General features: G+C 38.4%; 1 protein-coding gene across 6 annotated transcripts in view; it reads right to left on the bottom strand.

Moving 5' to 3' along the window:
- LOC115747828 overlaps positions 1-27,388 on the bottom strand; it is a 55,850-nt gene that overhangs the window by 4,765 nt on the left and 23,697 nt on the right. For 4 of the 6 annotated variants that reach the window (XM_030684135.2, XM_030684131.2, XM_030684132.2 and 1 more), the window contains exons 26-60: positions 26,685-27,173; positions 26,236-26,556; positions 25,999-26,130; positions 25,777-25,890; positions 25,381-25,565; positions 24,259-24,367; positions 24,024-24,167; positions 23,259-23,534; positions 22,371-23,045; positions 20,775-20,993; positions 19,668-19,768; positions 18,974-19,269; positions 18,723-18,807; positions 16,320-17,024; positions 15,341-15,659; positions 15,053-15,211; positions 14,793-14,956; positions 14,517-14,697; positions 13,974-14,243; positions 13,684-13,878; positions 12,126-12,180; positions 10,022-10,152; positions 9,438-9,935; positions 8,521-9,336; positions 8,360-8,436; positions 7,064-7,514; positions 6,806-6,892; positions 6,155-6,313; positions 5,887-6,071; positions 4,927-5,463; positions 3,523-3,700; positions 3,279-3,421; positions 3,061-3,187; positions 2,174-2,395; positions 904-1,260 (exon numbers count right to left, since the gene is read on the bottom strand). In XM_030684135.2, the coding sequence (XP_030539995.2) occupies positions 904-1,260; positions 2,174-2,395; positions 3,061-3,187; positions 3,279-3,421; positions 3,523-3,700; positions 4,927-5,463; positions 5,887-6,071; positions 6,155-6,313; positions 6,806-6,892; positions 7,064-7,514; positions 8,360-8,436; positions 8,521-9,336; positions 9,438-9,935; positions 10,022-10,152; positions 12,126-12,180; positions 13,684-13,878; positions 13,974-14,243; positions 14,517-14,697; positions 14,793-14,956; positions 15,053-15,211; positions 15,341-15,659; positions 16,320-17,024; positions 18,723-18,807; positions 18,974-19,269; positions 19,668-19,768; positions 20,775-20,993; positions 22,371-23,045; positions 23,259-23,534; positions 24,024-24,167; positions 24,259-24,367; positions 25,381-25,565; positions 25,777-25,890; positions 25,999-26,130; positions 26,236-26,556; positions 26,685-27,173 (9,162 nt within the window). The remainder of the gene's footprint in view (positions 1-903; positions 1,261-2,173; positions 2,396-3,060; positions 3,188-3,278; positions 3,422-3,522; positions 3,701-4,926; positions 5,464-5,886; positions 6,072-6,154; positions 6,314-6,805; positions 6,893-7,063; positions 7,515-8,359; positions 8,437-8,520; positions 9,337-9,437; positions 9,936-10,021; positions 10,153-12,125; positions 12,181-13,683; positions 13,879-13,973; positions 14,244-14,516; positions 14,698-14,792; positions 14,957-15,052; positions 15,212-15,340; positions 15,660-16,319; positions 17,025-18,722; positions 18,808-18,973; positions 19,270-19,667; positions 19,769-20,774; positions 20,994-22,370; positions 23,046-23,258; positions 23,535-24,023; positions 24,168-24,258; positions 24,368-25,380; positions 25,566-25,776; positions 25,891-25,998; positions 26,131-26,235; positions 26,557-26,684; positions 27,174-27,388) is intronic. The other 2 variants (XM_030684137.2, XM_030684136.2) reach the window with 1 other exon arrangement.

The following is a 27,388-nucleotide window of genomic DNA, read 5'->3' on the forward strand; positions in this document are numbered from 1 at the left end:
AATTTCTTGGTTGGCCGTGCATAAAAGATTAGCTACCAGGGATAGACAAATGAAATGGAACTTGCAAGATTCTCCACCTGCTGCTTATGCGAGTTTGCCATGGAAGATGAATACTTTTTGCTGTTTGGCTGTCCTATCTCTTCCAAAGTATGGTCTGCTGCGGTTGAAGTTAATATCATTACATGCATTCCTGGTGATTGAAAATGTGAAGCTACTTGGGCTACTTCTACTTTCAAGGGTAATGCTTTTTCCTCAACAACTATTCAAGCTTTCTAGGAATGAATTAATGTATTTGAGTTCCAAGAAACTCTTGTTTTACGTAACACTTATTTTGCTGTTAATACTGATCTCTTTTTCTTTTTTTTTCCCTTTTTGAACGGTAATAAGTGAACCATTGAAAGGCACCAGGCAGACACCAATCGATATACACAATCATCTATGGTATAAGGAGTCTAGACGGTCAATGACAGCATTTACATCCTACGTGTGATCCAAAACTTCAAAGTAAAAAGCCAAGAATTCACAATTCGAACAAAATGAACCAACATTATGGAAGATGCTCCTAATGGGAGCCCAATCAAGCTCTTAGCTCTTTTTCTGCCTACTCTCCACTAGCCCACTGAAAACCCAAAACTGACACAGCCAGATTCCAAAACTTCATGGACTTGTTTTGTTGAGAATTAAAAAGGCCATGAGAGGAAGGCTTATTAATTGTCCTGATGTTAGAAGGAGAATCTCTTTGGATAGACATAGAGCTCAACATCGAAAATTGGGATCTTGGTGAATGGTAAAATCGATACCATGGGTCTACTTTGGCATGTAGCAAGTTTTGGCTCCCCTACTTTTGTTTTGTGAATAAATTTCATGTTCTGGGACACTAAAAAAATTTTAAACAAGGAATACCTGTCCTTCAGCTTTATATTCATCATAAGGTCGAAGCAAATTGTCGCCACTGATCACACGAGGTAACCTCCGGCGAAGAAGTTGCTCTTCAGAAGTAACAGCAGAAATTATCTTCATTCTCATGGCATTTGCACCTTCAGTTGTTTTCGACAAAAGATCCAGAACCCCACTCACAGGTTGGGCCGCTACACCAATTAGTCCTTTCCCCACTCCTTGGACAAACCCCTCAACGCCAGAGCTTTTCGCTCCTTCGAGAGGCTTTGTCAGTATGCCAGTGACTCCTCTAAAAAGTCCTTTTGCCAGTGCTCCTCCTCCCTCTCTGATAACATCACTTATGTCATCTACACCCTTGTTTTCCTGCAAAGATTGTATTGAAGAGAGAATTGAGGAGACAGCTACTGAGAAGTATAAACAAAAGTTGAAATGCAAAACCAGTAGATAGTTATGACGGATATACAAGAAAATAACAAAACTGGAATAGCCCTGAAAGACCTTATTTGGAATGGCTTCCAACCGGAAATGTAATAGATAGGAAGGCTGGAGAGTGCTTTTGATAAGGGTCAATACAGATTCTAACAAAAGCGTAAGCACTAGAAAGCAAAGCACCATTCAGTCCTTCACCCAGCAGGATAAGCTCATTCTACTCAAGTTATCTTAAGCCAGGACACCACTTCAAATCATAAGAGGATATTCCTTAGACAAAGTAACTGCTAAATGTCATCTTCACAAAGATGACAGTCCGTGCTGATGATAATATTTATGTATCTGGTAGAGGTATTTCCATGGTGATATACGTGAATGACATTGTTATCTCAAAAGATGATGTAGATGGTGTCGTCAATTGAAACATGGTTGTCAAATTCGAGTTCTGCAATAGTGGTCTATCTATCAAAAGCGTATACATGGTAGCAGAACAGCAGTAGTAGCCAGTGTGTGACATGTATAACTTGGGTGATGTGGTGTTTTAGAGGCCATGGCCGACCATGCTGACTGCAAACTACTCTGAACCGCCACCTCGCCAGACTTGAAGGTGGAGCACCAATGCATTAGACTGAATGGTCTCCATGCTAGTCTCTTCTATCAGTATAACAAATTGGCCAGAAGCCACACGGTCCTCCGTCCTAGACCCTGAGGCCACATTCCCACCCATTTGAGACAGTTTCACATATTTTAATATTTCTAGCATACTTAAAACTACACCTACGAATTGATACCTTCTTGGGTAGTGAAAACGATACCAAAGCGTACAGAGTAAGTGAATAGCAAATACCTGTCTTTGGCGACTCTGTATGAACTTTTTGTCCATTGACAAGGCAGCAACACCTTTGCTCATATGTCCAAGGGCACTACTTGCATTACCCAAAATATCCATGCCAGAGAGAAGTTGCAGGGGTTGACTGAGAAGATCCTTCCTTATGTTTAAGATAGCATTGCTAATCATAGAACTCTGCCTCATGGACACATTCTCATGGAATCTTTGATTTATTTTCACCTGAGACATAATTCACTATGTTAGAATTGGACGTAACTCTGCATCTATTATGCAGCAGAGAGTACATGAGGAAAAAAACTAATATTCTTTTCCTTAGGTGGATAAACCCTAGAACCATGAGTGACACCGCGAATCTCATGAATTAGACAAGGATGACACTTAACTTGGGTAAGTAGCCTGAACATACGGATTGATGTGGGAAATCAAACTTCTACCATGCAAAATTATGGGACTCAAAACTTTATCTCCACAAGTCTTAAGCGCAACTGTTTCTCCAATAGCTCACCCAAAGTAATCCTCTTCGGCGCTCAAACAAGATTATATCCTAATACTGAGACAGCCAAGGAGTTGGCTCTAACAGATAACATAAAGAATAATTTAAGTGCACCGCTGGAAAATCCATACCCTCATGAAGCCAGCATAGTAGCCAATCGGATCGAAAACCATATAAAAGCAACATAAAGAAGAATGGTGCACAATAAAGTAGAACATATAATAGGTCATCCCTAATATGCACTGTCTCAATGTGAGACAATTTTCCTCATATTGTTCTTTCCTTTCAGGAATATGAGGTGAGCTGGATAGATATGATTTGTATGAATATCGGATTTGGACAAAACTAAAGAAAATTAGTACAAAGAGCATGCAAATATGAAAAGACTGACAGGCATATTCTCGGTGTTCCCTAGAGCAGTCATCAAGGATGACCAAAACCCAAGGACACCCTTTGGCCGTTGACTTGGCGACATGGTCATTGATACTTTGAATCGAACTTCGGACAAATTGAGAACCCTGCCATTTCAGATAACTCACTTAGCAAGTTTCAAGCAACTTTAAACATAGGGAAGATATCATTACAATATCATATAAGCTTGTTGCATACCCAATTTGAATGATAGGATCAACAGAAACAGCAGTTGTTTGAGTCTCATATAGTCTACTAAAGTTGACCTGCTGGATCATCTCATGAAGGCGCCAAATTATTGGTTCATGAATGTTTATTAGAAAAGCAGAATTTTCAGGCCCCTAATCATCATAAAGGGGAAGCAGTCATATGATGTGTCAATAGTAAAGCTTGAAGGAACTCACAAGCATCAAGCAACCAAAAATGAAATAGTTGCACTCACCTGGACTCCAATAAAAGGATATGTAAATAAATCAAGAGACCCATTAGATTGCATAGTTATGGACAGTTTCAACACAAAATCAGTTTCCTCCACAACTCTCTGCGGTCTAAAGAGAACTGGCATTGGAGTTAGAGGAAGTTGATTATCCACTTGCAATCCACGCATTCGTAGTTTGCACCTGCAACAGAAAAATTAGTTGCTCAACAGAAGAAACAGCAAATATGGCAATACTCTCAACAATGAAGACATACAACTTGGCAATGGAAATGCTATAACTGCCTGTTTCAACTGAAGAGTGAGCAATATATGTCAGCTACCCAATCCAGCTTCAGGTGCTACCAAGACAAAACCCGGAATAGCAACTAGTTAATTTAGGGCGTGTTAGGAGTAACTCCTACTTCTTACTTTTTGCTTTTTCTGAATCTTGTGATGCAAGCAATTTGACTTTTTTTTAAAACATAAACACCTGAAAACTATCATAATATAAAACATATAGACTGTCAGAAAGTCCAACCCAAAAGCCTAAGCTAATAGGTGGAAGGAAATCACATGAATGTAAAGAGCATTTAGAACCCTTTATCAAATAATGTGGGACATACTTCAACACCCCACTCATGTGCAAGCCGGATTATGAGTGGCACGTGAAATTTTGACTATGCACATTCATGTGGAGTTTTTGAGGAACCTTTTTACCACACACATTCGCAAAAGAGATAGCACTGGCTCTGATACCATGTTAGAAAGTCCAACCCAAAAGCTTAAGCTAATGGGTGGAGGGAGACCACATTAAAATAAAGAGCATTTAGAACCCTTTGTCAAGCAATGTGGGACATACTTCAACATAGACCTACATAGAATCTCTAATTTGAGTAATATTTGCAATTTTGGCAGGAAGTATAAAAGCACCTTTTGTTTTTTATAAATCTAAACAGACAGACCCTTTAACAGTTTCAATGAAGATTCCTTTTCCCCCAAAAAGAATATTAAACTGAGGGTCGCTTATCGAAATAGCATTACGACTTTCACATTGAGTATCCTCTAAGGTCCTGTCATGGGTTAAAAGTCGGTTGCTGACCCCTATCTTTTAATTTTCCCCTCAGAAAAGTAACCTTGCATTGTCTGATCTTAAGACAGGAAAATCTCTGTTACCAAAGAAGTGGAATAAAATCGTCAAAAGATAGTTTACCACTGCATGTCTCACATACCAAACTCTGCATCACAGACTCAGGTTCACAAGCACATCCACCAGCCAGTATTTTCCTCTTCATCAAATTTTGCTCAAGCAAAATAGAAGATAACATCTTACTTTTGCTACTAAGTTCCACATTTTAATGAGTACCAAGGGAAAAGGAAAGTGAAGGCCAGCAGTGCAGATATCCACAGGTACAGAGCAGAAAAACCTACCTACTGATTCCAGAGCCCAAGCCGGTTGAATAGGCAAGCAAAAGATTCTGGATCGACAGATATAATATCTCTTCAGGAGTATGGTCGACAATGGATAGCCCAAAGTCAGCAATCTCAACAATAACATGAAATTCATCCTCGGAAATTGATAGTGCTTGTTGGCCTTTCTCATCGCTAGACACATGTGGCATTGGCAATGAAATACCTTTACTCATAATTGTGGGAGAATCGTTTTCTGGCATCCAGTCGGTGATCCTCACTATATTGACTTTTTCCTCTTTTAAAACAGTAACTCGTATAGCTTTGACAGGCCCATCAGCCACATGGATGGGCTGGTAATCACAAATCTCATCAATATTGTACATTTTAGATGCCATTTCATTAGCCCCATCTACCAAGATTTCCAACAAGCGCCTTCTACCAAGATCTTCCCATAGAAAAGAAGCAGCAGAGTTTGGAAGAAGAAACTGCCAAGAATCGCTGCCACCTTCAACTTGGTGGAAGCGAAAAGGCAAAAACATTGAGCGGTTTTCAATCCTGGAATTAGAGATTAAAGAATGTTAACAGTAAAAGAGAAGAGGAAAGAATAGCTCTATTGAGGTGATGAGAAAGCAGAGGTTCGCACTCTGATAATGCACAACAGAATCTTCTGACCTAGAAAAGCACGAAAGAGGAAAATAACAAGAACTGGTAAAAAAAAGTCCTCCTAAGCCGCATATTAGTATAATAAATCTGGACATTTCAACTTCAAATTTCTAGATACAACACATAAAAGACTATCAGAGAATACTTTCAAAGAAATTCAAAGAGCAGGAAAAAAAAGAAAGAAATTAATAATAGTCTCCTAGAAGACAAATTGCAAATGCATGTCTACTTTCCCAGATGTTCCACGCTTTACAAGCAAACCAATGAGGAGGACAAGGGCTAATCCTGGTAAGAAATTTAAGAAGAGAAGATGACCTGTAAGGACTGGACAAAGAATTCGGTCGAAACAGAACTTCATATCGGGAGTTCTTTGTTCCACTTCTTACTTCAACCCTTAGTTGCATTGGATCATTTCCACTTTCATTTAACAAGAAAATACGCATTACACCTTCACTTGAAACACTGAATGGTGTGCTCCATTTGTACCCGTCCAACCGCAACTGTAGCAAAATCAAAATCCTCATAATGAGAAAAGTACGAAACAATGACCATACAAAAGAAGATGCCCTATCATTTGATAGACCTTGATTAATTCTTTAGCAGAAGATTGCCACTTAAAAACTTTTGGAGGATCAGTCGGAAGAAGCCACTCCACTGATTGTGATTGTGAATCACACTGCTGCATGCAGATACTGTAACCAACCCTGTTGATGAACAAAGTGTGTGGCTGAAAATGAACAACCTGCAGAAAATTTATGTAGACTTCCTCAGTGTGTTCGTTAGAAAGCACAACTTGGAAGGTGGTAAGAGCCTCTATCAACTTTAAGAATTCTTAATACATTTATTAGCGAGACTTGCTTATTCGTTTCCATAAAATGGATAATCTGCTGGTAGCCAGCTATATTAAATAATGTATCACCACAGCTAAATAAATTCATTTAGGGTTAGATGCAAAAAATTTCGTGCATATGCAAGAGTATCATCTTTCCTCCGGTGAAGTCCCTTTCTCCAACAAGCTGGGCACATAGCTAGAACACAAGGCTTCTTTTGACTATAGTTTTGCCGAATCTATGCATTGCCAAACAGACAGTTAACCTCAGAAAATATATTGAGAAACATTAAAAAAAAAAAAAAAAGTTCGGCGAACTAAACTGCTTCCAGCCAACAGAAACTCCAAGGAGGACGATTTATTGGCAATAAGTCTCAAACTAAGTAAACATTAGTAGATCCCAACCTTAGTTCTGTCCGAGGTCATATTCAGCTGAGCAGAAATCTTGTAATAAGCACCATCCGAGCAATATGCCTTCACCCCAACTCTTTCCTGCAACAGTATATTTATTAACTCAGTACTGAAAATTCCTTTTCCCTACACTTCAGGTAGGAGAAGGAATAAAGCTACTACACAGAGAGGTTTCAGGGAAGCCAAAGGAACTTATAGGAAAACATGGATTCACAGATACAATGTGCACAAGATGATCATCTGGATTTTAACCTTGTTTTCCAACTCAAGAAGAGAAATTCCAGGACTGTAAGTCTCAGAAGGACGAACGGCAACAGCAATACCAAGCCTGGGTGGGAGATATGACTCTTTTTGAGATGGAAATGGTGATCCACCACGAGTCCCATAATCTTGTAGAGAAAGCATACTAGGCATAGGACTGCTATCCTCAATGACTTCTAACACTCCAACATTCTTCTTTAGGCTGGAATATCTCCTATCAAATGTATGTGAGGGACTTCGTAGGACTGTTCTTGCAGATTTAACTGCTCTAGATAGCAATAGGGAATCTGCCTCCGCATTCTCCATATATTCCATTTCCACAATCCGATAGGCTAAAGGAAGACAGGTGTCATTAGTGATCCAATATGGAACGAAAAATCTTAGTGTCTTTTGTGCTGCAATATTTCCTCCCATGTCATGTTCAATGCTCACACGTATCCTCCTGCAAATAAGACAAGATAGTTACTACGAATAGTTACACTTGAACAAGACATGGCTGAACAACAAGGCAAAAATAGGGCAAATGTAGGCATGACATGCAGTTAAATGTGTTCGGATTGACCTTAATTATGCTCATGATACAGACAAAATTAACTTGTCATGCAAGTATCAACCCACTTAACCCATTTACAAAATAAAACTTAAATAGGCTATTTTGTCCGTTTGTGTGTTCATACGATATGTCTAGACATTTAAATAAATATGTTATACATCTAACGTCGTATAGCCCGTTTGATATTTTTTTTCTTTTTTAATCAAATAGATCCGAGAGATTGTCTTATTTTGACAATAACACAATTATGGCATATAAACATGAACTGAGAGTCCTCGCTACATGAAAGGAAAAGTAAACTCAAAGATCAAAATAATCTTTTTCAACTTAAAGAACAGAAGTTATGTCCAGCTTGGCACTCCACGGGTTACCGCTTGCATTAGTAGAGTAGAAGGGACTAATGGCCCCTACACACACTATGGCTAGCTTGAAGTCGTCAGCCAAAATTTCATTCAAGGATGAAGATATGAAGGAGCTCCTTCTTTAAATATCCATATCAATATTTATTGATATCATCTCATAAGCAGTGCAAAATGTCAGTTTCAAGAGAATGACACAAAGAAATTACATGGTAGCTTCAATGGGGTACTTGTAATTTTAAAAGTGCAGGTGATTTACCCAAAGAATGAGTATCAAATAATCTAAATAAATGTATTATCAACTTTCTTTTTTCTTCGCCAAAATAAACAACTTTCTTAACGAGACTTTCATTGCGACTAAACGCAAGGGAAAACCTTTTACTCTGCTGGTGGACCATCCAGAACGATGAAATGCGGTTATTAGATGATACATCCAAAATAGGGACAGCATCCTGCAACATGACATTAATGCTCAACTGTTAGATCATTGCAAGGAAGGAGAAAACATTAGACAAGTTCAAAACTGCACTCTTCACCTTCTCTGAAACCCAACCGCCTTGAGCGAACAGAGAAAGATATAACGGTTTCTGGATATCTGCATAGTATATGTGTGCATTCTTGTGCGAAGAGACAACACCCTGATGTCGCTCGACAAAGTTCCCTTCTTTTGTTTTCTCCCAAACAGTGAACTCTGCCGAACATGGAAGCCGGTTTTCCAACTTCAAAGGCGAGTTGACGCGGATTCTCCAATCATATACAGGTGCATTCAGCTCAGTGTTTAGAATGTTGGCATCAGTGCTAGCACTAAGCCAAAATTGCTTACTTCCAGTGCTAGGACAACAAAACAGTATATCTTTCTTCTCCAGTCGATCCAACTTAAGCATGAAATTCTGAGATTTATCTCCCTGCTTGGTTGTACTCTGTTTAGAGAGGGTCTCTTGATCATAGGTTGGCTGTTCCTTCCCATTAGTGTAGCCTGAACCAATGGCGACAGCACGGCCCCAAGAATAGGGGCTCTGAGGCTGTTCAAAACATGGGCGAACTTGTAAACATTGGTCGGAATCTTTCACCGTACTTCTCCAAGGTACAACAGAAGAAGATCCAGGCTTTATGGCAGTGACATCACTTTTCATATGATCTAGGGCTTGTGGTAGAAACTGCTGCCTGGTACGAATCCAACGCCTCCGTCGCACAACATAAGAAGGAGATTTCATTTTCGAAGTAGGAGGCCATTTCAAAGATGAAAAGTCAGGTCCATATGCCCAACCATCATTGTCAACACACTGAAATTTATCAATTGTCCAAGTAGATATCCACTTGCATCCTGGTGGAAGGGGTGGCTCAAAGAAACCCTGCAATGCAAAATAGTAAGATGTCAAAGATCGGATCCTTGTTCATTTAGCACTATTAATCAACATGAGGAAAGAACTGATCACACTGATTTCTGGCAAACCTTGGATGTATATGAAAAGTCTCTGGTGCTCCAGCGTCCTGGATCAGTATTATGCGAGCTGCCCCAACCAGATATTGGATGATATCGTTGGTTTTCAAAAACCTCTTCAACCACACTGTTGCTGGTACCGGAGGAGTCGCTGCTACCTTGAATTGAAGACAAAGAGCACAGAACAAACTCCAGTTTGACATCAGAATCATTAACGACTGTGACAAGGCTCCTGAGAAGTGCATGCTTCTTCCCATTTTTCATAACAATTTCTAAGGCAATAAAGTCATCCTCAAGTAATTTTGGGACCACTGACAGTGGAAGTAATGAACGTATGCATTCCCATGCTCCTTCTGGGCTAGAACCTACCCAGAAGCCTACATCATTATCAAATCCGCCATGATTTTCTGCATCCTCTGTAGCTTTGCCACCAGTTTTTCTCTCAAAATAAGAAGTGGAAACTAATAGGACCCCATGCTCTTGGATGTTTTCAATGTTCTTATCCTGAACCTATTCAAATAAACACATTACAAAATTTGAAAACGATGGGTAAATCAGTAAAAACTGCAAATAGAAACTGGGCTGAAAGAACAAACCCGTCCTTTTAGTGGATAGGTCACAACATTGCTGACGTCAAATGGTGGATGCAGCAACCTTGCTGAAGCGATCTTCTTCAAGACGTTCACACCATGTCCAACAGAAAATGAGAATGCGCCAACAACTTCACCTGTTACCACATCAGCAGTTCCAATGTGATGTAAGGAGCACGTTACTCAAACTGAAACAGGTGCAGAGTCTTAGTCCTACTACATTTCCATAACAGCTATTTTACAAGGCATGTTTAAAAGAAATAACTGCACCACAGGTTGTTAGAAGACCCAACCAAAAAGCTTAAGCTTTTAGGTAGATAGAGACTACATGTATATAAAGCACAATCAATGTGGTTCATTTATACCTCTCTCATGCAAGGGCTAAGAACGGCATGTGGAATTGACGAATGAGGAATAAGACAAACAGTAACCTCACTTCAAATGAAATTAAATGAGGCATTAAGGATGATGTTTAGCTCCAATACCATGTAAAATTGTCCGATCCAAAATCTTAAAGGAAACTACATGTATATATATAGCCTGGGCAAACCCTCTAGATAAGCGACGTGAGATACATAACATAGGTATTAGACAAGGGAAATTTATAAGGTCCAATGCCGGTATAATCACACACTCACCATTACTTGGTTGACATATGAAAGAATCCAGTAACAAAACTAACTAAAAAACACAAACATCGACCATCGAACTGGGAACATGTGATTATTGTCTATATTAACGGTAGACCTAACAATAATTTTAAGACTACAAAAAGAGGCCTCTAATTCTATGATTAGATTGAAGTATGGTTTCTGGAATATGGACAAAGGAAAACATGAAATCATCCACGCATTCAGGGAAAAGTTTCAAGCAACAAGCATTATGACACTTGTTGAAATATATCCCACACTTTATTATTACAGGGTTATAGTGGGCCCTATATACATGATAGTCCCCATCTAAAAGCTTAAAAGATAGTCTCGTCCACCTAATAGCTTAAGCTTTAGGTTGGACTTCATAACATTGTATTGGGGCATTCAAGTATTGTTTGCTTCTCTTGACTTCTCCCTCATCCCATTTACTTCAGTTTCCTTCTTTCTCTAAGGAAATCCAAGGAACCTTCTCAGGACATCCATACAGACATCTGTATCATATGAACTTCCAAATAAAATCACCAGTTTGACCCTTTATGGGATCTGCATTGTCAGATAATGTTTGTTTTGCTATTTGAGATGTTTGATTGTTCAAAGAGGCGTTCTTTTGGATCTTTTTAACAATTACATCGGTAGGGCAGTGGCTGCATAAATTCAGAATAAGGATTAAGTAGCTTCTTTTAATAATATATGGCTGAATGAAGTTAAGTGCTTCGTGATGATGGATGCTTGAGATGATCTTCATGATTGACTGATGAGATTGTGCCATAATCAATGCTGTGGTGATTTTACTACGGCAGAAGCTAGCTGCATTTCAGTATATTGCATCACCCTCTGAACAACTCGGTATTCAGATTACAACTGTAAAATTGAATGGCCATCACTACGTTTTATCGATTAGGCAAAGGTGTTGCTCTAGCTGCCAGAAGTAGTTGATCTATACTTTGACTGGTCTCCTGACCATCAATAGCAAGAAGTTTCAGGAATGGGAAACAAATAATCGTGTCGTGACTAGACTCTAGCAGTCAGTAGTAAGACAAAATTGTTTCCACGCGACTTGATCTTTCGTTTCATGTGTAGTGCTTATTTGTCATGTTTCCCTTTATTAATTCCTCCATTCTTCATCTGGTTTGCATGCACAAGGGGGTATCAAAGTACATCCTGCATATTGCACATACAGAGTTACGATGGCTTTTGTATACATGGTAATGTCTTTCCGCTCAATAACTTAAGCTCATGCCTTGAACTTTGGAACATGTTATACGAGAGAGTTCCAACAAATGCACAATTTTCAGCGAAACTAAAATGCCCGGAACATGCAAAGGAAGAAAAGTGATGAATAAAAGGACGTGAACTTAAAAGCAACATCACAGAAAATAAAAGAGCCTGAGTTTCATTACAGACAACCCATAGATGATTCTACACCTTTTTCCAGCAAATACACAGGAAAATAGTACCTTTTCCAGCTTTTGCAGCAAGATTGGTCACTTCCACTTCAAGCTTAGCCAAACCCTGAAATTGATAGATGTAAAGTTGAGGCAACCCCATATATAAATCAAAATCATGCACAAACAGACAAGAGCAAATGTATGAGCTCTGCAGCATGGTGGCTGGCTCTCATCTCGAAAATCCACTACAATATGCTGAAAAGAATTGTTTTTTGAAATTGGATCACCTCAGAAGATGAACCCTCGACTCGATGGTTCTGAATAATAAAAATTCTGTTAAATACAAACCAAGCATGTTTGTGTGTTCAAATACGCAAGGAACTTACAATGTTGAGCTTAATTGGTATATCAACCCAGGATGCTGCCTATAGTTCTACAGTTAAACCCAGTTGAAAATTGCTATCTATTTCACAGTTTGACAAATATCAACATACGGATCAAGACTGACATTATACACCCCCAATACTTGTTGGACAAGATGTTCCACAATGGTGAAGGCCAATCAATAAGCAGGCTGAGCTGAGTCTAGAAACATGATCATATCCAAAGCATATGGGGAGTCCATCTAACATTTTAGCTGAAGCAATGATAAATTGACATACCGCTTCTCAAAGAAAAACTATTCAACCTCCTACCTATTCATCCTGTTATCCTTTGTAAGTGAAGTCAGAAGGATGATAAGTCAGATGAAACTAACACAGTCGATGGAAAAATAAGAAAGGGTTTAAAACTGCATTACTCCATCTATATATTCAACAGCAAACTGATTTCTTTGCATTTAAGAAAGTACCGGACACTTTTGAAATATACTCTGTTTTTTGCAGATGTTGCTGCGATCTTATTACTAGTAACAAATGACCAAAACAACAACAAAAAAAGAAAATGCTCTTCCCTAAACATTGGATGCATAGTAACACACTAATTGTCAAACCCATAAGCTGCACCACCCATGCTTGCAAAAAAAGGGGAAAAAAATCACAGACTGATTCTAGGATTCAAGGTGCTCAATTTAAAATGGCAACAAAAGACAAAAAAAGAAGATATAGAAGAGATTGCAAAGACAAATTTCTCTGGCACCTGATCATCTCAATGTCTCTCTAAATTCCATGCAAATAATGCTTCAAAGATGAGCCAGATTAGTCCAGTTAACTTGTCATAATACTAGATTTCCACTAAGCTAGCCTATTTCATACACCTAATTTGGCCATTGATTGAGAAATCATCTTGCTTCGACTGCATTATCATGCTACTCAGTTACAAGCATCTAGCATCTGTAATCGTATCCAGCCCCTCAAATCAATGGAAAAAATTAGCTAAATGCTACAAGCATCTTAGCATCTGTAATAGTATCCATTCCCTCAAATCAGTGGGAAAAATTAGCCAAATGCTCCACCTTGCCAAGATTGTATTTTACTTCCATAATGCAATGGCTTTCTGAACAAAAACAAGCCTTCACTCGGGCAACTACCAAATCATACAGTTAGGCATCATTAAAGCTATCTTCCAATGACATATCCCTATTACACACTATGCAACCATAGTAGGACATATAGCACATGAGATTCACCTTCCTGGGCACTTCAAATATAAAAACTTCATTCCATTTTGCAACACCTTCATCACTGGAAATTAAAGGCTTTACACATCTTGTCCTTGCACTCTGAGGAAATAACTTTAGTTGATCCGTTGCTTGGTGATCGATGACGAGACGCAATGCACAAAAGAAATTGTGGCTATTACCATCGTCAAGAATTGGAAGACCCTGGAAAAATGCAGTGTGATCTTTAAAAGTCCTAAACAGTCAAAAGGGATAAAATTACCTAATATCCAAATGAAAGTACAAGTGACATGTAGAACCTTAGCTTCAAGAATCTGTATGGCGACATAGTTGTGAGCCTCCCTGCATTCATCTGCAACCATCAACCTATCTGAAAATCTGAGAGGAGGAATCCAAACAGAAGCAGATTCGTCATGGCATAACAGATCGACTGTACTCATATTGTCTTCCTTCTTTTTCAAATATATGTCACACCCAAGTTTATTTTCCACTACAACTGTCTGGGAATCATCTTCATCCAATGCAGAAAAGCTCAACTCTTCTCCACTCTTACGATGTCTACCGGCTTCCTGTTGATATTAATCAGTAAATAATTAATGACTTTTTTGCCGTAACGTATATTTATAATAGCACTTCATATAATAAGAAAAGGACTTCGTCAAAAAGTGTCCCTAGGGCACTAATAAAGCAACTATATAAGGAATTTTACAGTTTCCAACATTATTGACTTTTATGTGATGTGTTGGAAATAGATTCTTTTTTTATTAAGTGAGTTTTACTAGGGCCCCTTGGGCATCTGTCAACCTGTCCCAAATAAACAAAGGTATTTGAAATGCAATGACCTCATTCAGCTTGGCTGACTTCTGCTCCATTTCTAACATTCTTCTCCAGGAAACAATTGTTTCCACTAATCTCTCAAGATTAGCAGCAGTGACATTTATATTTAGCATACTGGAAGCAGCAACGCGAACTCTCTTGCCAATTCTTGACGGCTTGTGGTCATTAGTGGAGTATGTTTCAAACCTACAAAGGGAAAGTATTACACGCAAGAATACAATAAATCGTGGACTTAATAAAACCATATAAAGAATGACGAGGGGAAGTTGCTAAAGCATTACTTGAATATGCAATCAAAGGGCTCCACAAGTGGCTCCCATGCTTCAACTTGGGTATTGAAGGTTGAAGCAGCAATAGAAGAAATAAGTACTGCATTCATTGCCTCTAGTCGTCCATGAGTGGCAAGCTTGATATTGGTAATTGACAAGTCAAACAAGGGAGTCATCTGCAAATATCCAATGTTATCATGGCATGAAGAGCACGCTGCAAAGGATAAGACTAACGGTTCCATTACTGACATATCCATTTCAGATGTACATACCATTCCACAAAAGCTGTCCAAGATAGTAAGGGAGAATCGTCTTAGCCTCATCTCCGCAGTGATGTTTTCACGTGTCTTTGGCTTCACAGAATCACATATTGTGTAAGCCAATCTGCTTGAAGGTTTTATCAAATCAGAGCGTGCAAGGAAAGTACAAGCCTGCAAAGACAGAGCAACGAAAAATTTTCAGTTCAAAATCAATGAGATAAAGGTAGAATTTTAACAAGATTGAACTTTCCAAAATCTATACTAAAAAATTAGATTTATCGAGTATGCAGTTGCTTCAACCTGATTTTCAACTTTCCAGATACTCCAGCACTGAGATGCCTTGGAACTTGACGATCTTGAAATGGGCACTTCAAGAATATTGGCTTGGTTGACCAGATCCATCCTAGGGCAGCAAAATGATTCCAGGCTTGGTGGTTCATCTATTCGAGAGACCACACATCCCAGAGAAACATAACCAGGAGGTGCAATTGGGTACCAAAAGAAGATATCATCCAAGCCTTTTACAGTAATTTGGGCAACCTTAGTAAACTGCACAGGCTTTGCAGCAATTTCGGGACTATCAGCCCTAAAGATAACGCCCAAAGCTGGTGGTTCTAATCTGGAAAAGAAAAATAAAAAGAGGAGGAATTCCATCTTGATCAATAAGACTTCTAATCTAAAGCAAAAAGACAATTATTATGATGAGCACGGAATTAATTTGCACAGTAAAGGACCATAAAAAATCACAATATCAACTCAATGTCATAAATCAACTGAAATACGCAAGATACATCTTGCCATCACCACTTCATTATTTGCATATTTAGCAAACAGCAAAAGAAATACATTTTAGTAGACAAGGTCAAAAACACAAAAACTAACAAACTTCAAATAAGTTGAAAAACCAGGGTTCCTCAAATTATGTTTGGAGTAACTTTCACTTTCTACTTTTGCTTTTTCTTTTTCTTGTACTGTTTCAAGTTTTTATTTATTTAATGTCAAATACCTGAATGCTTTCAAAGCATACGAATACTAATATATGAAGTTTTTTTATTTTGTCATGATATGCTTTAAAATTAAACTATTCCTTTCTTCATTTCAAAAATCTTGGAAGTAGAGCAAAAGGTACTTTAGAAAAGCCAGGATAAATAGACCCAAACAATCTTAAAAAAGCAGAGAGTGATTTTTGAGGTCTCGACAAATCCCACTACTAAGCACTGAACCCAATCATCAACTAATTGAATGCTTCATGTGAAATGTCATATAACAGTAGCCTAACCCTTCCGTTATGCAGTCACCCAATGCAGCGTAACTTGGACGCGGTATAGGTCGCCATATTGAAACTGGTCGACGGACATCATTCCCCTTGTCCCACCAAATTCTCTCGAAATGAGGAGTGGACATGTAGCAATTAGTTGGTTTTGAAATCGATCTCAGAACATCCCATCCAGATGAGCTTGCAGTCTGGCCACTCACTTCTTGACTTTCATTATCAAAGTCTGCCGCTGGATCTAAGGCAGAATCTGTAGACGAAACATGATGCGGAATCGAGCTCCATAGAATATGACTCAGGTCAAGGCCAGAGTGTTTCGGAGGGGATTCAGTTGATGCATGCGCATAAAATGATCCGATGACGTTATCCAAACGCCACAGGCTAAAACCAGAGAGAAATAAAGAATTTGATGTGGTGGTATACATGCACTCTGAATACATTGTGGAAGTCACAAGGTCTGAACGCAGGCAGTAAACAATATGATTTGGGGGCGGCTTGTTTCCCGGATGTGCCACACAACCCAAGGCTGTATACCCCGGGGGCGCAACTGGCATCCATATAGAACAGTCGTTATCAGCATGGACATGCTCTTCATTTACTTCAAATCCTTGAATGTGGGAGAACATTCCAATAAGGATATAGCTGACAGGCTTTCTTACACGCCCATAAGTATTGCTGACAGCCATTACTGCTTGTGACGGAGGAATTGGCCTGAAGACACATGATTCAGCAATTATATAAACAGCACAAAACATGAAATTTAGGCAGCATTATCCAAATTGGTTGACATCCATTAGCAGCAATGCGGACAAAAAGGGGAGAAGAACAGGAAATTGTGAGTTAGAACATGTTAAAGCAAAGATCTAAGTAAGAGTGGCATGTGACACTTCAATCAGATCTTAAGTGGCCAAATAACCACAAGTTCTAGTTGAGTGAAAATTAAACAATATATTAACAGGAGCTTTTATCTGGATAAATAATGAGAAGTGACATCAGAATTGCATAAGTAGGGCGTATAAGCTGAGCTATACTATTTCAGCTTGCAGGCAGGATCCCATATGCTGCAAGCATATGTAAGAATATTGAGCGTGTAGCTGTTCAAGAATTGGCCAACTGCTCTACAATTAAACAATGAATGATTGACCAACTGCTCTACAAGTGTTCAAGAATTGCCTTTTACCGCGCTATGCATTTCTATTATTTCTATCTCCTCATATGAAAAGCAAACTTATTCAGAGTAGCCAATTACAAAGTTGCTGCAGTAAACCCAATGTCCAACAACACCCAAAGCCACTCAGGTACTCTTCCTCCATCCAATTGAATCAAGCAAAACAACAATTTTCGTTTTTATTCCTTTTGGTTTCCTATGGTACATAACTTAAATATCAAGTCACATGCTGAAGAACCACATGCTAATGCATCCTTTTGCTTGAATACAGACTTTCGATGAGTATAGCTAGTGGATGCATATCTAACGCTGTGATACAGAAGCAAAAAGCCAAACATTTATGGAAGAACCAAAACAAAAGAAAAGCTAAAATAGAGACTCCACTAAACCACAGCATCAGACTATGAAATGTCACCTCAATGCCAAATCAGCCATGGGCCCGTCCATTTAACATGATGTATAGAGGGGAGCAAATTAGATATAAGCATAGGTCCCATATTATGAGAATTTTTCAACATCAATATAACAGCTAGATCAGCGGCCATATCCCACAAAATCAGCCTATCGGTTAAGTCCTAAAATTTCAATTGTATTCACACAAGCCGAAAGTACCAATAGAGGTGGAACTACAATCAAGTATTGCACTATAGCAAGCAATTCAGTTCCACCAAGTTCATTTCTTTAGACATAACGAAGAAAAGGTTTAGGCAAAGAAGAGCAGCAAATGGCATCAACACATCATGAGGAAGATGCTTATTTTCAAGGTGAAAAGAGAAAGAAACATATTGATGAAGGCACGAGGACTGTAGTAATTCAATGCATCACTAAAGTGAAAAGAGAATATGAAAAGGCAATTATAGTCAAAGATAAAGCAACAGATTATGTCGATTCCATAGTCACATTGCTCATGTACCTTAGAATATACAACAGTAAAAGCTAGAAAGAGTTTCAAATTGCTATAAGATGGGCCATTAAGTGGTTCCCTCTTATGCATAACATAGAATCATAGAGGTAACAAACTTACATATGTTCAAGTGGGAGTTACACTTTTTAGAGTAACTGAGCTAACATTCTTCAAAGCGGAAATTGCGCATTTACCAAACAATCACAAGTATTAGAGAGAAGGTCACGTGATTCCTCAGGCATAAGGAACTTTTCCATCAGAAGAAGAAGACAAGTAACCCAACACGTTGGAAAATAATGGTTGAAAGGTCACCAACATCGATGTCCATAAATATTACCTTGATGTTACACAATCTCCTAAGACAACATAATTGGATGGAGCTTGAGGCCTCCAGAAAGCAAGGTTATTTGATGGTCCATTTTCTGCAGACATATACAGCATGGCAAGGATTAGAAAATATAAAAGACGTTGACTACAAGATAGAAATATGTCCACTCAACATAAAGCACAACTAAGTCCCATTAAGAAATCTAAAGCTTGTACCGGCAGATATATTTGTATGACAAACAGAGGCTTATTAAGAGATACCTTTAGGGGAGACCCATAGCCGATCAAAATTGGTACAAGGAGCAAGAGGGATTATGTTTCCTAACTGCAGAGCCACAGCTACCTGACTTTGAAGATTAAGAATTAGAGAAATTGCACTCAGTGAAACATGGAGACATATATCAGTCGATAGCAGAGATATATTTGTTTTCTCTTTAACAGACGTATATCCTCCAGACATATCCGTCGGATCAAGAATAACAAGACCAGAACCGGCCTCAACCATGAGATCCTTCACCAGTGCACGAATCCAGGTATCATTGTCTTTAGCTGCATACCTGTTGGTCATGAGCAAGAATTTCATTATAGGATTCTCTAACTCTGTTTTTGCTAGAAAGTTCACTACTTCTAAAGGTACATATTAAGAGCCATTGAGATTCAGAAAATAAATAATTGCAACACGTGGAGTCGTATCAATTTAAACACTTAAAAGAGCATCAAGACTTCCCAGAACCTCATTTTGTAAACTCAGGAAATGAACAGGTATGCATGTTGCATGGAGAGAGAGAGAGAGAGAGAGAGTGTGGGATTAGCAAAAGAAAAATAGGAATATCCATGTTTAGATATGTGTGATGAGAAAAGTCAGGGATCTCAACCTGTTCAAAGAGACTACTGACTCGTATGGCAAATGTAAGTAGAGGGCAATTATTGAATGGAGAATGAAAGAAATACTCACATGAAGCTAAGATCCAACTTCGCTCGTAGTAACTTTTCGCCAGAAGAATCATCTAGGAAGGACTTTGTACTATCATAAAAAGTGAACTCAGGAGAGATGACCTATAACAGAAAATAATCCTTGCCATCAGGAGGAAAAAACTTGGACTGTTCTACCAGAAAGACTCACCAAAGTTAAAACTTCACAAATATCATATTTTGCACTAAAATATGGAGTTGATGATCTTTTTAGTTTTAACCGGATTTGATAGCCTGTTCTTTTCGATCAATACTGCTGACAAGGCGAAAGGATCTTTCTTAAGAAGGAAAAAGACACAAATGATACCTGAATTTTGGTCCAATATGCCTGAACTTTCAATTTGTTCTTTGTAGTTTGAACTATTAGTAAATGTCCAATATAGTTCATAGACTATATGAAAATGTTCAATATCATCCTTCTGATAATTCAAGCTAATGGAAGTGACTAATGTGGCTCTCAATCCATTAAGTTTGAACGGTGGATAACAAAAAAATAGTTACACATGGATTATCCAAGTAAGACACTCATCTCAAATCAGGACATAAAAATCCATGTCATCAAATAACAATGGACATGTTAACACTATTTTGTTTTCCTTATCTAAAGTTGATGGATAAAAATACAAACTTTTTTTTTTGGTCAAAAAATACGGACATGTTGACTGATCACTTTTTTAGATTTAACTCATCATAAAAACATTGAAGTCATCAAATGACGTCTAATCTGTCATTTGAGCAAACAGAAGGACTACATTAACCACTTACAAATAGATCGGGGACCACATTGAATAAATTAAAAGTTCAAGGACGATATTACATATTGGGCCAAAATTCCGAAACCATTTGCAACATTTTCTATTCTTAAGATTCACACGCACGACATATAAATCCCCCCACATCAAAATAAAAAAAAATAGAAAATCCAAAGAAAAAAGAAAAGTGAATGGTATTTTTTTATAATAATAGCAACATCAATTTCACTAACGACAAATAAGCAAGGGGAAAAGGAAAAGGAACCTATAACCGGACCATTAAATACAAAATGATGCGTCAAATTTCATTTCCAAGGATATAAAATAAGCTTTTATACCTGGCCTTCAAAAGTGAAACTCTGCACATAACTTGATTCATTTTGAGAGAGCAAATGAGCATTTGACGTGTCCAGGGTCTCAGGTTTGCAGTCCACACTCTCGGTATCATCATTAAGAGCAGATTTTTCCAGCAATGAAATGTCAACACCATCTTCAAAGGACACGGAATAACTGCTATCATTACCCAAGAATGTATACTTTCGCAAAAGGGAGCCGTTCTGAAGGATGAATTCATGAAATTAAAAATATCACAGTGAGAGCAACACTTTGAAAAATGAAGGATAGCATTGAGAGTTAGAATGTCTAAATATCTATGACATGCAGCTGAAATGCTTTATAGAACTTACCGTGTCCTTATCAATTCATAAGTTCAATGAAAAAGCACATGACGAAGTAGGTAGAAAGTGCGATGGGTAGCCACGGATAACTTACAGTTTTTTATCACTCAAATTAAGTGAAACTACGAAAAGGGAAGTAAAAACAAGATCAAAGAATGGCGATAGAATTGGGATTATCCACAGCCAACACATATTCGAGTTTTCCATTCTGACCTTTGTTAAGTGAGCTATGAACCAACAATATAGACCATGGTCCCATACAAACAATTTAAGCAGGACACCAACCTTCAATATAGATAGAAAATCAAAGACAGAAAATCAAAGACCAGGCCCTGAAGGAGATTACATCCTCAAACATTATGGGTTCTAACTTCTATGCCCAGACCAACAGCAGAGAGGCATCTCTTCTGCGGTGGTCCTAGTATCATGAGTCATGCCCATATGTGATTTCCACAGAAATACCACAATTAAATTTTGGAAGCAAATACATTAACAAAAAAATCCAATCGTATTGGATCGCATTTGACAAAAAACAGGATTTCTAATTTGTAGCAACATATCAATACCCAAGTCAAGTAGGCAAGTAGAGTGCATAAATCCCAAGCGGAAGGATTTATTATGACTCATCAGATGCATAAGATAGTCACCACTTTTTACGTGTCAAACAAAAATATCTAGTGGTCATCCAGATGCTGGTGAAGACAATCCATTATAAAATTAAACCAAACTAATATGTGAGGTGGGAAAAAAAGCATAAGAAAGGAGAATGCGGCTGCATGCACTTGTGTACGCGCAAAAGATCGTGTTACGAGCTCTCACATGCATTTTGGACTTTGAGAAAACCATCCATACTGCATGATAAGTAAAGAAAGAGTAAATAATCCCTCATTGGTTTGACTAAGAATGAAAGCTACTAAAGTGTTTCTATCCCTTCAAACTTTGGTCCTTTTAGAGGTAATGTGAACTGAACTTATGTGCACGTTGGATCCTGTATGTCACATACATGTTAATGACATATATGCATGCAAAAATTCGCACAGCAAGAAAAAAACCAGTGATTCCCATTGGTTTGGCTATAAGCGATCAAGAGCTACTCAAAGGCACTCATCTCTGCACGAGCTATAGGCCCTTTCGGATGTGATGCTGGACAAAATAAAATTTGGCTCCGAACCATCTGTTTTCATCCATGCCAGCTTAGATGTGGCTAAACATTGTGCAAGTTAAATGCCAGAAAACTGTATGGTAACGAGTTCATACCTCAAATTTGACATTGACAAACCGCAACTTCTTACCACGTCCAATGATTATAATCGGGTCAGTTCTCACCATGTGAAGTTTCCTTGAGTCTGCCTTTTCACTCAAATGGATGATCCTTCCACAACCATCATATACAAACTCATCAACCTCCAATGCATCTGCTACTAGTTGCCTGTCAGGAGACAGGTGCACCACATCCTCATATTGTTTGTATGTAGGCTCAGAGAGTATTATATTATTGCTCTTACGTATAGGATCATTCCTAGGATCCATGGTTTCCTCCCTCCCGGTTATAGCTCCTAAAGCTGGCACAAAAAACTCACCCACAGCAAGAAGGAAATCTGGGACAACAAGGACCCTGGGTTGCTGAATCCGAACAACAACAGATTGGGAAGATGTCCTTGATCTATAATCCATCAAGAACATCGTAGGACTAGGAATTGCAAGCTCCGAACCAGCCTCAGCACTTGTCTTTCCAAGGATAACCTTATTTGATGAATAGGAAATGTCTCCAGTAGAAGTTAGCCTAGAAGAATCACTTGAAGATCCAAGCATCAACCGCATTTCAGACTTAGTTTCAGGGCGACTGTCAAGAATGGAGAATTTGGGAATGGTAACATAGAGGTCTGTTTCTGATAATGAAGTCATCCGATATGACACCCATAGACCTTCAAGCTGGAGGCAAACCAAAAAAAAATGAAAATCTCCTATATAAGAATCACAATAACAGCACAAGAAATGTGCTCACCAGAAACAGGGAAAAGATATGCTATAATATGCAAGTAAATGAGACTGGCCACATCACAATGATTATGATGAACTTGTGTCAAATATCAAAGTGAAAGAAGCTTGTTGAAATGAAAACACTTGCATAATAGCTGCACTTACAGAAATATTTGCTAAAGGCGACCCTTCATCAATGCCATTGCACAACTCTAACAATGCACAGTCCACCTCAACTGCAATTACAGTGACTGTACGTGACAGCATAATTTGACTATTCGTGTTGACTTTATCGGCCAGCAATCGCATTGTATCTCTAGAACCAGATGAACCAACACGAAAACTTGGAGGGATCCTTGGTGCTTCACATAAATTCATGAAGACAGAATCCAGAATAACATGATATTCCTTATCAGACATCACAGCATGCAACAAGCCCACCTGCTCAAGAAATTGCCAAGGAATATCCACTCAAGAATTTCAATATGAAACACTTAACTGGTTTAAAAAGAAAGAAAGCAGGACAGAAAATGAAGTTCAAAAATATTTTTGTCGACTAAACCTGAAAAAGTACAATAACAGCTCTACACAATCGAATCATGTAGGGATATAGGTACTGGCCTAAAACGGTATATAAGGAGAGGCGAACGAGAAGACCTACATTCATTGATAGAAGCTTCCGCTTTCCTACCATGTTGATGTAGGCGGAACAGTTAGGCCCATAAAAGAACTTTAAGAATTGTATGGAAAACCAAGCTATAAATTTTTTTCAATATCGAGTAGAAAATTAATGTACTCTTAGGTAATTGTGACAATCATCCAATTGAACCTGAATTTCTTACAATTCTCTATTTTAGAACTCCGAAAAAACTTCAACCAGGAAACTATGAAAAACTGCCATAGGCATACTTTATGCAAGAGTGACAATACCTTCACTTCCAAAGAAAATGTTGGAATTTTTCTGAAAACATCCCTCAAGCTACGCCGCACGTAAACATAAATTCCATGACCTTCCCTAATCATTGGCTTACCAACAGAACCATTGATCCCAACAGCCATGTTTACTCCCAAAATCTGCAATTTGCATTCAAAGTTGTAAATGCTTTAGAATTGACAGCTTACATGGAAAGAAAAATAACTAGAAGAGGAAAGGGAGTGGATCTACCTTAGCCTGAAGAAGGTCAACACGGACAGCTGAAGGATCCTTCTCAGGGCATCCATGCCAGCCAATATCATTTGTCACCTGTAGCTGGCCCAGGTCAAGTAGGATGAAGCTGCAAAAGCATTGGAAATATGAAGCCGTATAGATTGGAACATATTATATACATACTAACTGATAAAAAAAAAAATTGGCAGCTTTTGTACTTCAGGACGATATTGGTAGTTTACAAAGAAAAGGATAAGAAAAATAGGATGCAATGAAACAAAAAAAAAAAAAAAACAATCAGACAACAGCACACCGTGCCATATCCCTTCAATTGCATCGGCCCAAAGAACTACTTTGAAGACATCCATTTGGCTATCGCCTTCAGGACCGTTGGATTTCAGATCCTATTCTGCTAGAAATTCTAGTCAGAATTACATCCTGTACTCTGGCATAGAACACTCAGCAACACAAACTACAACAAGTGTCATCCAACAACGCCTAAACTTTTCAATGTATTATACTAAAACATTTTCATGGCATATTTGTTTGATTTAACAATGCATAATTGCAACTCCTACCCATGAAAGACTATTTTTGCCTTTTCACACCATACACCTTTTAGAAGGTCAAGGAATTTGCCATCAAATATGTCAAAATTATATCTGCAATAGTTTGGGAAACTAAATATGACAATGCCATAGCATGACAACTTATATAAATTGGGGAACAAATTGCAACATCCCCAATTCCATTATATTTAATTTCTTCATTTCCAAATTGAAGGAAAAATGAACGAAGAGCTGGGACATTGTCAATCTTCTGAATCTATGTACGGAAGATTCAGGAACCGTCCACTTCCATAATTTAAAGAAAAAATCTTTAATCAAGGTGGAAAATGAAAAGTATAAGGAAGCAGACACAGACTAGTTGGTGAAGAGATCCAACGAAATAACAAGTAGCCTTTCTATTGCTTTAATCAACTTAAATCTGCTTGTAACATACCTTAAACACTTAAACTTAGGAGCTTCTATGAGTCAAAGTTTTCATTATCATACAAACATGTTAAAGTTCGACCAGCATTTGCCAATTGTCAGGTCAAATGAAATTTCTCAACAATAGAAAACACATATATTTACTTACTCTTTGCTTAGTGAATTTTTTGGAACAACTATTATAGGAGTGTCAAGTGAGAGATCCAGCTTTAGTGCAGATGACCCGTCGATCTCATATTTCTGAATCAGCCATTCAAAGCCTCCAACTTTATCAACAAGTTTGATGGCCTCTTCAGTATGTGGATTGGCAAGCTCCATAAAATATGCCGTTACCTGCAAAAGCACTCCTTCCAGCTTATAACGAGCATTACAAAATCAAGGGGGACAAGAAGTCCCAGAAAGCAAGTACTAATGAAATTTAAGCGATGCTGGTGAGGAAAAACAAATCGAAACCTAAGGGATGTCAGCTCAGTCATCTTACAAGCTTCATAAATCCAGTTAATTAAAAGCTAAATCAAATAATTAGCAGCATCTTCATACATACCTCCTGAACAAACCTGTACAGAAAAACAATCCTAACTGCAGAAAGTCTGCCTCGCAGACTATAATCATATCCTTCATAGTCATCATCTTCAGCACTATAAGAATCAAATCTAAGCTGCAAAACATAAATGTCAGACTCCAATTACAACTAACGAATAATAGCAGAAGGAATAAATTGGAAACCAGACACAGCATCATCAGCAAACCACTGTTAACATCATACCTTGATTAAGGACTCAGTGCCAGGGTTACGTATATCACAAAGCCACTTCCAAATGTGATCTGCTCCAAATGACATATCACAGAGTCTAAAATTTCCTAAAGTGCCTTCAATGGAAACAGCACTAGGATAAACCTGGAAAAAGTTATAAGAAGGTCAAAAAAGAAATAACTCAAAGAATAAGTATATGCTCTAACAAAGACAGAGGCCAAAATTGATCTTGTAAAGAAGCAGCATCACCTTGATATCTAATAGGAAGCTTTCTGGTACAAGCATTGCAAGCTGAGTACCATCCTCATTATTGAGTAACAAGCAGACACTGTCGACTTTCATGTAGAGATTAAATACAACACGACCTTTACCATAGCCCAATAGCCCTTTAACACGCCAGTTGTCTTCAAACTTATCCTCGTTAACTAAAGGTTCATCCTTTGAAGTCTCTATCATGTTCACGTCACTGCGTCCAGTGCTTACAGAGCTCAGATCCAAACCAAAACCAATCAAAGCAACCAGGGTGGGTCGGTTGCAAAAGAATTCCAATTTGGACATGCTCACAGCCATCTGAAAATGCTCAACGACATTAGAGGTTAAAAAAACTCATCACTGGTGAACAGGGAGTTTTGCAAAAACGAAGAATCCTCTCCATTCTGTGTCCATCTCTCTCCAGCTCTCATCCTTTTGTTACATACCTGAGTATCTACGCCATCATAATCTGGTGAAGCAGAACTTCTGGTTGAAAAGGTTACAGAGACAAAATCTGAACTTTCCATGCCCTGTGCCTCATAAAAGATATCATCAGAAAATCCCATTCCTTTCCCCAAGTCATTTTCATTTATCAAGGCATCAGTGGAACCAAGTCCTGTACTGTCTATGATGTCCCCCGACCTTGCAGACTGATTCATAGCCATACTATGTGGATGGATGCTAGATTCTGACAAGGACATGAAATCTGGCAAAGCATCCTTGAAGATGTCATCTTCCTCGGATTGCACAGAGGATATGTTATTGCCATGGTAAGCACTTACACCAGCCGACACAGATGTATTGTCATTCTCCACCACAGAAAAGGCCAAATACTGTGGACTAGTTGAATTACGACTTTGGAGCTCGTCTTTGATTTTAAGAAAGTGAAGCTTAGATTTCACTGTCAGGTCACCTTCACAAATAATCACATGAACCTAAAAGACAATGGCACTTATCATCATACCACTACAATTAGAACAATTACAGAAACCGGAGCATCAAGAAGGAATGACATGCCAAGAGGCTGCAAAACAGGACAATATCCAAATCTGACATCACAGAGAGAATGGCATAGACTAGGCCAACAGACACTTCATTGAAGGAACATGGTTTATGACTCATCAAATGCTTTTTCGTCTCACGTCAACAA

The sequence above is a fragment of the Rhodamnia argentea genome, chromosome 1 (assembly GCF_020921035.1).
Source record: "Rhodamnia argentea isolate NSW1041297 chromosome 1, ASM2092103v1, whole genome shotgun sequence".
Taxonomy (NCBI): Eukaryota; Viridiplantae; Streptophyta; class Magnoliopsida; order Myrtales; family Myrtaceae; genus Rhodamnia; species Rhodamnia argentea.